This window comes from Phoxinus phoxinus (genome assembly GCF_949152265.1).
Source record: "Phoxinus phoxinus genome assembly, chromosome: 17".
Classification (NCBI taxonomy): Eukaryota; Metazoa; Chordata; class Actinopteri; order Cypriniformes; family Leuciscidae; genus Phoxinus; species Phoxinus phoxinus.
Window position 1 is genome coordinate 13,341,859 of NC_136892.1, and position 12,123 is coordinate 13,353,981.

At 46.5% G+C, this 12,123-nt stretch overlaps 1 protein-coding gene across 3 annotated transcripts in view; it reads right to left on the reverse strand.

Moving 5' to 3' along the window:
• LOC306984223 (multidrug and toxin extrusion protein 1-like) overlaps positions 1-9,593 on the reverse strand; it is a 69,124-nt gene extending 59,531 nt beyond the window's left edge. For 2 of the 3 annotated variants that reach the window (XM_079585389.1, XM_079585387.1), the window contains exons 1-5: positions 8,728-9,053; positions 6,254-6,355; positions 6,103-6,171; positions 5,879-6,027; positions 5,601-5,643 (exon numbers count right to left, since the gene is read on the reverse strand). In XM_079585389.1, the coding sequence (XP_079441515.1) occupies positions 5,601-5,643; positions 5,879-6,027; positions 6,103-6,171; positions 6,254-6,355; positions 8,728-8,952 (588 nt within the window). In that variant the 5' untranslated portion in view covers positions 8,953-9,053. Of the gene's footprint in view, positions 1-5,600; positions 5,644-5,878; positions 6,028-6,102; positions 6,172-6,253; positions 6,356-8,727 lie in introns of all 3 variants that reach the window. The other variant, XM_079585388.1, reaches the window with a different exon arrangement.
• Between the last annotated feature and the right edge of the window lie 2,530 nt (positions 9,594-12,123).

A 12,123-nucleotide genomic window follows, 5' to 3' on the forward strand; every position in this document is an offset into this window, starting at 1 on the left:
ATTTTGGAACATAACCGTGCTTAGGTTTGAGTATAACCCTAGAGTCATTAGACCCAAACTCCATGCACGTTGCACTCACGTTGCGTGTAAGTCCCCTATGCGCTTCACTGAAGCGAGAGCCAGAAGAAGCACCGTCTTGAACGACAGGTGTTTAAGATCAATCTCCTGCAAAGGCTCAAAGGGATGACCTTTCATGGCTTCCAGTACCGTAGAAAGGTCCCATATAGGGACTGTGGGAGGTCTGGGAGGATTCAGTCTCTTAGCTCCTCTAAGGAACCGAATGACTAAATCGTTCCTTCCTATGGATCGGCCAAGCGCTGTCTCAGAGAACGCTGCTATGGCCGCCACATATACTTTGAGCGTGGAAGGGGACCTCCCCTTATCCAGCAGCTCCTGTAGGAAGACGAGAACCTCTGCCACTCCGCAATCCGGGGGTGACACACCACGAGTTGTGCACCAACCAGAAAACACCGACCATTTAGAGGCGTAGAGACGTCGCGTAGACTGAGCTCTGGCCTGCGTGATCGTGTTTAACACTCCCCGTGGCAGGTCAGCGGGTACCCGTTGATGGCCCACACATGTAGGGACCACAGCTCTGGGTGAGGATGCCAGATCGAGCCATTGGCTTGAGAAAGGAGATCCCTCCTCAGGGGCACTGGCCACGGGGCAGTGCTTGCTAACTGCATCACAACTGGGAACCAAGGCTGGCTCGTCCAGAGTGGCGCTACAAGCAGCACTGAACATCCTTCCTCCCTGATCCGTTCCACCACCTGGGTTAGGAGGGAGACAGGGGGAAAAGCGTATAGAGAATGGCGAGGCCACGAGTGGGTCAGCGCATCCTTGCTTTTCGAGAAAAATTCCTGTCGGAACGTGGTTCCTGGACAGTCTGTCTGGTCCTACGTTCAGGAGCCCTGGCACGTGCGCTGCTTTCAGCGAGAGCAGGTTGCTACGTGCCCATATTAGGAGGCGTCTGGTTAGCCTGTACAGGGTCAGGGACCTGAGGCCGCCCTGGCAATTTATGTAGGATACCACTGATACGTTGTCTGAACGTACCAGGACGTGGCACCCCGTTATCAGGGGACGAAAGCGCGTGAGCGCTTTGCTCACTGCTAACATCTCGAGGCAGTTTATATGAAGGAGCTTCTCCCGTTCTGACCATTGGCCAAAAAGCGGTCTGCCCTCGAGCAGTGCTCCCCATCCTGAGTTGGATGCGTCCGTAGACACCACCCTCAGTCTCGATCTGAATGGTACTCATACACCTGAATGGTACCAGTCTCTCGACCCCCAAGGGTTCAAAGCTGCGATGCATGCTTGGTCGACCTTGAGGCGAAGCCGACCGGCGGCCCACGCTCTGTGAGGCACTCTCTCTTTGAGCCAGAACTGCAGCGGGCGCATGCGCAGCAGGCCCAGCTGGAGAACTGATGATGCTGAGGCCATCAGACCTAGCATCCTTTGGAATTTCTTGAGAGGGACTACAGCACCGCAGTGAAACGAGCCGACTGCGCGCTGAATATCCAGTGTGCGCTGGGGTGACAGTCGCGCTGTCATCGACACCGAGTTCAGTTCTATTCCCAGAAACGATATAATCTGTCTGGGGAATAGCGAACACTTTTCCCAGTTTACTGTGAGACCGAGATTCTCGAGGTGATCCAGTAACATCGTCGTCCAAATAGTTCAGCACTCGAATGCCCCGGAGTTTGAGGGGCACGAGCGCTGCGTCCCTGCACTTCGTAAATGTACGGGGTGCTAGGGACAAGCCGAAAGGCAGGACTGTGTACTGGTATGCCTGACCCTCGAAGGCGAATCTCAAAAATCGCCTGTGGCGTGACGCTATCTGTATTTGAAAATACGTGTCCTTTAGATCTATCGACACAAACCAGTCCCCTTGGCGAACTTGCGCGAGGATTTTTCTGGTCGTGAGCATCCTGAACTGACACTTCATAAGCACTTTGTTCAGTTGCCGCAGATCTAGTATGGGTCTGAGACCTCCGTCCTTCTTGGGTACCAGGAAGTATCTGCTGTAAAGCCCCCCTTCGCTTTGAGCTTGAATTAAGGGTCCTATAGCCCCTTTGCTCAGTAGTTTCAGAATTTGGCTTGAAGTAGATGTGCTACTTTTGATTCTACCGTAGTCTCGACGCGCGCCGTGTGGCGGCGAGGGAGTCGGCGAAACTGTAGCGAATAGCCTTTTTTTATGATGTTTAGCACCCATTTTGAAACCCCAGGAAGCTTCGCCCATGCTTGTACACGGGTTGCTAGGGTCTGGGTGTGAAGCGCGCTCTGATCGACTCGCGTACAGCGGCTTCGGTGAGCTGTGACGTAAGCGTCGTGCTCGAAACATCTAAGGCGGGGGCCGTGCTGATAACAGCGGGCAGAATGCAGCGCTCGACTCCTGGTTAACCGAGAGGGGTAGGGCTGGGCGAGTTCCATTGGAACTGTTATGCTTGTGTGTGGATGTGGGCGCGGGGTATCGGGCACATTTACCACCTTTATAGCATCGCTCGCCTGAGCAGAGCGCCTGCACACTGGTTTAGTTTTTACAGAAACCGTGAGACATGCAGGAAGTAGCGTTAGTGGGCACTGGGTCGTGGGCACGTTTGCTACGTTTAATGCGCAATCGATCTGAGTCGATTTTATGTGCGCGAGCCCTGTGTGAGGGGCTGTGCTTATGTGTAGGGATGGGCACTGAATAGTGGGCATTTTTACTACACATGAAACACCATCAGCCGTGGCCTGGACACCAGAAAATAGACTCTTTAATGGATTTATCTGGGTAGCCGTGAAAACAGCTTTTGTGTGCAGGCAAGCGGGTAATGAAACAGGCTAGTTGGCTGCTAAATACACTGGACCAGTCACGTTTCCTGGGACTGGACGAGCGACAATCTTCGGTGGAAGTCCGGCTGCAGCGGGACTTGTACACCGTCGCTTTCTTAGGAGTGCTAGGATGACTTCGGGGCCTCTGGCTTCAACGCAATCTTCGGCCGCGGGCCACGCGGGGCGTGGCGGCGGCTGGAAGAGTGAGAGAGCGGTCTCGAGCTCTGCGTCTGGCGGCGTTGAGAAGAGGAGGCGTTGGGCGGAGGCTTAGGTTGTGAGCTCTGAGCAGACGGTTTCGCACGGCCTGCTGCAGAACTGGAGCAGGCCGTGCGGGAGGAAGTGCTTCATAGCCTGCGTCGCTTTCTGTACCTCAGCGTACCTATCGGTGAAGACCTTGACCGAGGTCCCGAAGATGCCGGCTGGGGAAAGCGGCACGTCGAGGAACGCGGTGCGCTCCGAGTCCGACATGTCAGAGAGCGTTAGCCAGAGATGTCTCTCAGACACAGTGAGCGAGGCCATGCTCCGACCCATGGCCTGTGCTGCAGACTTGGTAGCGCGGAGAGCGAGGTCTGTAGCGCTCCTCAGGTCTGCCACACAGATCGCGTCAGGTCCTTTCTCGTCCAGCTTGCGGAGGAGATCAGCCTGGTAGATCTGTAGCGTGGCCATGGTGTACGCGGCCTGTCCGTTCGCGGCGAAAGCGCGGTGGAGCAGAGATGACGTCGTGCGGCAAGCCTTTGAGGGCAGCGCCATTTTAGCACGCCGTCCAGCGGAGGGCGGGCATAAGTGCGCTGCAATAGGCTCCTCGACCGGCGGCAGGGAGAGGTATCCTTTGTTCTTGGCGTCGTCGAATGCCGAGAACGCCAGAGACACAGAAGACCGTGTCCTGGTCGAAAACCGGGAAAACTTAGCGACCTCTTCGTGAAGCTCTGGAAGAAAAGACGCTGGCTTGGATGCAGGCGAAGTGCGCTCCCCGGGCAGGAAGTAGCCGTCCAGTCAGTTGTGGGCGGGCTGCTCAGGCGAAACCCAATCGAGGCCAAGGCACGCCGTGGCCTGAGTGAGCACGCGAACGAGCTCCGCCTCAATGCTCGCTCTCTTTCCCGTCGAAGCACGGGCAGAGGGCGCGAGATCCTCAGAGCTCGCCCAATCCTCGCTGCCTGACGCCAGGAGAGAGCAGGAATCACCTTCTCGCAGCATCGCGTCGACTTCGTTCGCGTCGACGACAGAAGCGGCGACAGACTGCGGCCGTTGTCCGTCGGGGATCGAAGCCGATGACGCCGGTGAAGAAGCTTGCGGGCGCACCGGCGAGCCTTGACGGCTGGGAGAAGGTTCCGGGATCCGCTGAGAGCGGCGCTTATTACGGCGCGGCACAACAGCAGTGAATGCAGCCTCTTGGAATGATGCCTAGCGAGTCCTCAGAGTCGCTATGGGCAACAGCTCGCAGTGAGGGCAGCCGCCGTCAGCAATCGCGAGAGCTGCATGTTGTTCACCCGGCAGGAAACGCAGACAAAATGGCGGTCCCCGTCGCTGAGTGTGGCTCTGCACGAGCCGCAGGAAGGCATCTTTAAAAAGACGCAAGCTCTTTTAGAAGTGTGTGTTGCGCCGGCGAACACACAAGTAGCAAAGAAAAGGATATAGGCGCTGGATAGCGCAGCAGGAAGGCGATGAAGGTGGCGCGACCAGCAGCTTCTCGTCTCGTCCCGCTGAGGTGCTTCTTCACAGCGCTGCTTCTCCTCGGATCCAGCGATGAGCATTGCTTCACTGAAGGATTAAAAATCAGAGAATGAGCCTCCGAGAGCGATATTTATAGCCCTAAGCCACGCCTTTTTCGGCGGGACGTGACGCGGAAGGGCGTGAAGCGCCCTCATTGGGTGTGATGTCACTCTAGGTCTCGCTCGATAGGCTCAAGCAGTTGCCCGCAGAGCAGCCAATAGGCACGCGAGCTGTCTCGCCTATGTCTGTATGCTGCGGCAACGCGTTTTACATTTATACAAAATTAAGGATAATTTTTTGGCTTCAGTATTCTCGTGGAAAAGGATTTTCCCCTAGCGTAGTTCTACACATACGAGAGTATCTCTCGTAAGAGAACCATATAGGTTTAATGTAGCATTAGCTTTGAATCGATGATAGAATTTTTTGTGAACTTTAAATGTCTTTTTAGAGACATTTTAAATGTTTCTTATGCTCACCAAGGCTGCATATTATGAAATATTATTACTATGTAATTAAAATGTAATTTATTCATTTGACAGCAAAGCTGAATGTTTAACATCATTACTCCAGTCTTTAGAGTCACATGATCCTTCAGAAATCATTCTAATACTGATTTGGTGCTCAAGAAACATTTCTTGTAATTATCAATGTTGAAAACTGTTGTGCTGCTCAATATTTTTGTAGAAACAATTATGCATGTTTTTTAAGAATTCTTTGATGAATAGAAATTTCAAAAGAGCAGCATTTATTTGAAATAGAAATCGTTTGTAACATTTTAAATGTCTTTTCTGTCATTGTAATTAATTTGTGTGTCCTCCTTGGTAAATAAAGGTGTAAATTTGGTCAAACGTACTGAAAAAAAACGTACTGACCCCAAACTTTTAAACGGTAGTCTACATACAATAAAGTTTAATACTGTTAAATAAACTACAAGCTAGCAATATTTGAGATAAGGTCCTGAAACTACAAAAGCTTTTGAATGTTTGTCTAAGTGGTATACTGTTGTTGTTGTTTTTTTATATATAAAGTTACAGTATTTGCAGTAAGTACTTTTTGGTGTGCAAAAAGGTGTCACTCACAGGCAAAGCAGGCATGAATATTTTTACATAGAGTTGTGACAGCCTGTTGAGAGGGATAGAGAGAAACAATCAGTTTAAGTTGAAGGAACTCCACAGACACTGGCTTTAGGTCCATTTGACTGCCACATGTCCAAATGATATGACATCATGTCATTTCACAATACTACTATCATTTTCTTCTATCACAATATGTTGACAACAGACTTTATCAGCACAGCAGACTCAGGTAAGTTTTGCTAAACAGAACCATAACTTAATGTTTGTTGAATGTGTCACACCTGGCCACACTGGGACTCTGCCGGACAGCCAGCAGGATGGACTCTGTGTTGATGAGAAGCGCCCAGCAGGGGAAACAGGCCAACAGGAGGATGAGAATCCCTCTCTGTAGTATCACACCCACCCGCTTCAGATTATTACCCCCAAACGTCTGCAGGACACAATTCACTTCAAATGACATCTGAGCACAAATGACACTCACATTACTGAACATTGACTATCATACCTGAGAGATGAGTGTATCGCATGCAGACGCCAATCCAAATCCAATTGAGATGCCAGACACATTAATAACCTGTGAGCAAAAAAGATGTATTTAAAAAGGCGATGGGTGTTTTAATGCACACCAGTATAATAAAGTTATTTTGTGAACTCACAGCAATAGCCAGAGCGACACCGGCCAGTTCAGTTTTCCCCAAGTGTCCACAGAACACAGTGCTGATGAAGCTGATCAGAAAGATCATCAGCTGAGATATAAACTGCATTAAGTGGGGAAACATTCAACATTATAACAGCTACAGTTTTGCCAAAATATCAGTTAATCATTACATAGACTAAAATTGACTCTACACTGCATCTTTAAGGGATAGTTCACCCAAAAATTAAAATTCTGTCATAAGTACTCACTCTCATCTCGTTCCAAACTTGTAAGACTTTCGTTCATCTTCAGAACACAAATGAAGACCTTTTTAGATAAATCTGAGAGCTTTCTATCCCTGCATTGACAGCAAAGCAACTACCACTTTGACGCTTCAAAAAGAGCTCATAAAACTAATCCACATGAATTGAGTGGTTCAGTCCAAATTTTCTAAAGAGACTCGATCGCTTGATATAATGAACAGATTTAATTTAAGCTTTTATTCACATTTAAACATTGATCAGCAAACTTAAACAGAAGCTTGACATAGGTTCAAACCTATAGCAGAAGCTCAAATGTGCTAACACATGAGAATTAACCTCATTGGTTCTTTAAAGGGACAATATGTAGGAATCACTCCCATCTAGTGGTGAATTTGTATTTTGCATTCAAACTAATTTTGCTCTCCAGCGCCTCGCTTTTTCAAATGCGCGTTGCATCTACGGTAGGCGATATGTACCAAAAAGCTTTGACAGGATGTCTTCTAATAGCACTTCGTCGAGTTTTCCTTCAGGTGAACAGGTGTGTTATTTCAAACAAACAAACGAATGTTACAGTATGAATTACTGTAATTCATGTGGGGGGGGGGGGGGTGTTTTGAAAAGTTTTTAATCATAAAAATAAATCATGAGCACATGAAATTCATCACTGCATTTGCAGGAATTGTACAATCTTTTTTCTTATTAACTGAAGTAGCCTAACGCAATATTTTTACTCTAATAGCTTATCTTTCCCCACACATATGAACTGTGCTCATGCAATAGCGTTAACTTTACATCGCGATGCTGAGCTACAGTGAAATGATAGAAAAGACATTATCTGTGTTAGCAATTTGCCTCATTCGCTCAAACTGGATGTGCGAATGAGGCTCGCGTCTACCGCGCCGCGCTAAACACCGCGCGGACCTCTAGACGCGCATAAACGCATCTTTACATTGACTTGACATTGAAATCACTCGCGCCAGACGCTCAAGAGTGAGTGAGTAATCATTTTAAAATAAAATTTACTTTAATCAAACCACGGATCCGTGATAAGTTTTGTGATCCGTCTCGCCACTATGTAGTAGCACTATGATCACTTTGAGGGGAGGATAAATTTATCCCCCCCGGGGATAAAAATAATTAAGCAGAGGCAGGGATACATTGACCAGAAAGGGGGAAATTCCATGCATCCCCCCCCGGCAAATCGCACCCTGTGCCTTCTTTATTCGTTATATTTTCTAAATTATGTTCATTGTTAGATATCATCATCAGATGATTCAACAATAGGGAGAGGAAAAGGTAGAGGTAGAAGACAGAGAGGCAGTAGATCAGTGGGATCTAGGCGAGGAGGTGGACGACGAGGAAAGCGAGAGTCAAAACCACGACGACGGCAGCTACGAGAGACGATCTTGATAGAATTGAAAGTTTACAAAGGCAGAGAAGAGAAGCGACTGAGGTTTGTACAATTTATGTCTAGCAATAGCAATGCATTTTCATTGTCTGTACAGTTCTATGCACGTAGCAAAATATTCACAACTTGAGCTGATGGATTGTTTTTGAAAAAGGAGAGCTATATAAAATTAGCCACATTAGCGACATTAACTCTTGTTTTCTGTAATCTACAGTCACGTTTCCTTTTACGTTCTATTTTTGACGACGATGTTTTCTTCTCCTGTGGCGCGGCATATGTATGGTCCATAATAACAATCCAATCCAGACTTTTAAACTTGCCGGTGCAGTTTCAAGCGCCTCTCACTGCTCTGCACCTGCATTTCTGCTGGTTTCAGTCACGTCACGTGACTGGCTGGCTCTGAACGAAAACGCGTTGTGGAAACGCGTTAGCTTAGTACTTTTTGTCCCTCTCTGCTATTATAGTTTTGCAAGATGGCGGAACTACATGGAAGCCTCCGTGGACTTACCCGTCCTATGTATATAAAGATAATAAATTCTTCATTTATAAGGATAAGTCAGATAATTGGCCGAGGTATTTGTACACCATTGAGGACATATTAATAAAAATATTGATTTTAGATAATAAAATACCTAAAAAGATACATAGTCACTTTAAGAGGCTTGTTTATATTTAAAAAATAATTAACATATATATATATATATATATATATAGTTTTTTTTTTGGCTCAACAAAGTTATTATAAGTAGTTTAAATAAAATACAGAATAATTAATCTACTTGATTTAGATCACACTGAGTAACACTTAACAATCCAACTCACCACGGGTCCAGCCAGTTTTAGCAGCTCTATAATTTCTTCTTTATAATTTACTGGCAAAAAACTTCTAAGTTTTCTTTGAAATTTAGAAACAATCCGTGAACTTGAAGTTGAATGAGCATCATTGCTTCTCTCATGTTTTGGGTATTCATTTATCTGAGTTTCTGTTTCTGTGTTAATACTGTCCTTTTCCATAACGGAAGCAAGTCCCCTGTAAACACAAAGCATTAACTTTTACTTAGTTAACCATAAACCTAATACATCTGAATTCAATAAAAATTTTTTTATAATAATACATATATATACCTTACAGGCATACCTTTCAAGAAAAACACTTTGAAACCTGTCAGACAGTAGCTTCTTCCTGTTGTAGTAAAAAGGTTATAACAGCAGTCACTGAATGTGCAGGTCAGGTTTCATTAAAGGGACTTAAAATTCAAATCCCCACGAAATCCCCAAAATACCATCCACCATCCACCAAACACTAAAAGCTCCGTCGGCGCTCGTAGCAGGCAATGCTCATAGTCGTGTGAGCTGGTAGTTACATTTGCATTATGAAAACCGTGCAGTGCAGATAACATAAATTTTACTACAGGACTTTTATATCTACTGTAGAACGCTTTTGTATCTAGAGCTCAAGCACTAATTTCTTCACTGAAAACAATGGTAACATCTAAATTAACTGGTCATATTCAAGTTATCATATTATTTAACATCACTGAACCAACATATAATACATTCATTACCAACAAAAATGTTTATACATGTTAAATCAGATAGAAATATATATTTGAAGGTAATAGTTTTAGGTCATCTCTTTTTACAGTGTAAGACATAAAGGAAATGTACATTGAGGCACTTTTTTTAGTTTAATCATATGCTGTGCATTTAGTTTTATAATGTAAAGGAAAAAGTGAACAACATGGTCAAATCAGAAGCAGTTTCCAGAGTTGATGTCAAGAGTCCAGACTGGACACTAACAGCAGAGATCAAAATTGGGTCATATTATAATTCAATTTATTGTTCCAAAAGGGTAAAGCTTAACTAGCCTGGCTCCGCCCTCCTTCATACTTCCGCTCAATTTTCATTTTCCTTCAGTACTATGTCTGGGTTTGTGGTGTATTCTTGGGTTTTCTCCGGTCATTTTTTTACCGGTCCAATCAGCGAACAGAGGGAGTGGCTGAGAACGATGACGTTGAAGTTGTGCGCTAGTTGAAGTTTCGTCACGACCAAACGTTAGTGATTGGTTATGGCAGATCCAGAGTGGCTCTGGGCAGATCCAATAGTTTTAAACTTCAACAGAGTACCCGCCTTCAAGGAAGTTAACGCTTGTCAATGAAGAGAGGCCAGACTCTCGAGAGTGTAGAACCAGGCTAAAGCTTAACTGTCCCTACAAAAATGTCCCTACATAATATTTTCAGCATGGCTTCTGTGCTTCCTCTCAGCAGCCACTGGAGGTCTTACTTCCTCCCTCTTTCAAGTTTGTAAAAGGCCTGTTGTGTTGCTTACACTCAAGAATGTGAGGTGCTTGTGGTCATTTAACATAATCCTGAGATGGTTCTGTGAATATTACTGATGTTCATATGTAAAATGTTAAGGAGACAGCTCCCATTAGAGTCACAAAAGATTTGCTCTTATCATCCGATCGTGGTTGCATCTCTCTTTTAGTGTTACTCGATCTTAGTGCTGCATTTGACACCATTGATCACAACATCCTTTTAAATAGACTAGAAAACTGTGTTGGCATTAGTGGAATTGCCAGAGCTGATGTCATATGCTATTGGAGAGGCCGAACGGCATAACGAGATATTCATAGTGCCCAGTGGTCGTTGAGAAAGCCGTCTTCCACTCGTCTCCGTCCCGGATGCGAATTAGATTATAGGCGCTGCGAAGATCGAGTTTGGTAAAGTACTTGGCAGTACGGAGTTGTTCCAGGGCGGCTGGAACCAGAGGCAGCGGGTAACGGAATTTAACTGTGATATCGTTGAGACTTCGGTAATCAATGCATGGTCGTAGACCCCCGTCCTTCTTGACAAAGAAGAACCCGGCTGATGCAGGAGAGGCGGAGGGTCTAATGAAGCCCTTGGCCAGCTCCTCCTCAATGTATGCTTTCATTGCTTCAGATTCAGGTTGTGAAAGGGGAAATACTCTGCCTCTCGTCGGTATAGCTCCAGGAAGCAAATCGATGGAGCAATCACTGGTTCGATGTGGTGGCAGTTGAGAGGCCCTTGATTTGCTGAACGCCTCAGAGAGAGCTTGATATTCTGCTGGAAGGTCTGGTATGAACGAGGTTTCTGATGACAAAGGAGATTCAGGGGTTGTGACATGAAGTTGGAACTGCAGGCATTCTTTTTGACAGGGTTCTGACCATTGTTGAATCTGTTTAGTGGTCCAGGAAATACGAGGGTTGTGTCTCTCCAGCCAGGGTAAGCCGAGGATTACCGGGTTTTGTGGTGAGTCAATGGCAAAGAGACAAAGGAGTTCAGTGTGGAAGGATCCAACCTTTAGAATGAGGTCCTGGGTAGTGCACTTGACCAATCCTGTGCCCAAAGGGCACCCGTCTAGCGCCGCCACTGCCAACCGAGATCCACATGGAAGGAGAGGAAGTTTGTGAAGGTTAGCAAAGTTGATATCAATGAAGTTACCCGCTGCCCCAGAGTCGATTAAAGCCATCGTCTCAACCGTGACATTCATATTAGTTAGAGAGATGGGTACAGTTAGACTATTAGAAGAACTCACCACCGTAATATCTTTGGTGGGTGGTCGAGTGGGACAGTTGGCTCGTTGGTGACCAGATAACCCGCAGTATAGGCAGAGGTGGTTTCGCATTCTGCGTTTCCTCTCCTCTGTAGTCAAATGAGTGACTCCCACTTGCATGGGTTCAGGTTCTGGAGCGAAAGCGAAGGCAGACGTTTGAATGTGAGAGTGTCGTGAAGGACTTTGTGAGCGCAGTAGATTATCGAGGCGGATGGCTAGATCGATGAATTGTTCCAGCGTCCTTCCTTCATTGCGACAAGCCAGTTCAGTTTGAAGCTCAGTCGATAAGCCCTTACGATATAGCAGCTTCAATGGACCGTTACCCCAACCGGTCTGGGCTGCGAGTGTGCGGAAAGTGAGAGAGTAGTCTGCTGCCACGTCTCTCCCTTGGCGGAGCGCGAGCAGTTGTTGCTTCCTTGCCACCAGCAGTGTGTTCGAATACTTCTCGAAATTGCTTAAGAAAGTTGGTGTATGAGGGGAATGCCAGGCTACCTCCCAGGCTACCCCCTCCCTCCCTCCCACCCATACTGCAGTAGCCCAGTCTAAAGCTCGGCCAGTTAACAGGGAGCAGATAAATGATACGCGGCTATTGTCAATGGTGTGTAACAGTGGTTGTTGATCCATAAACAGAATATTGTAACA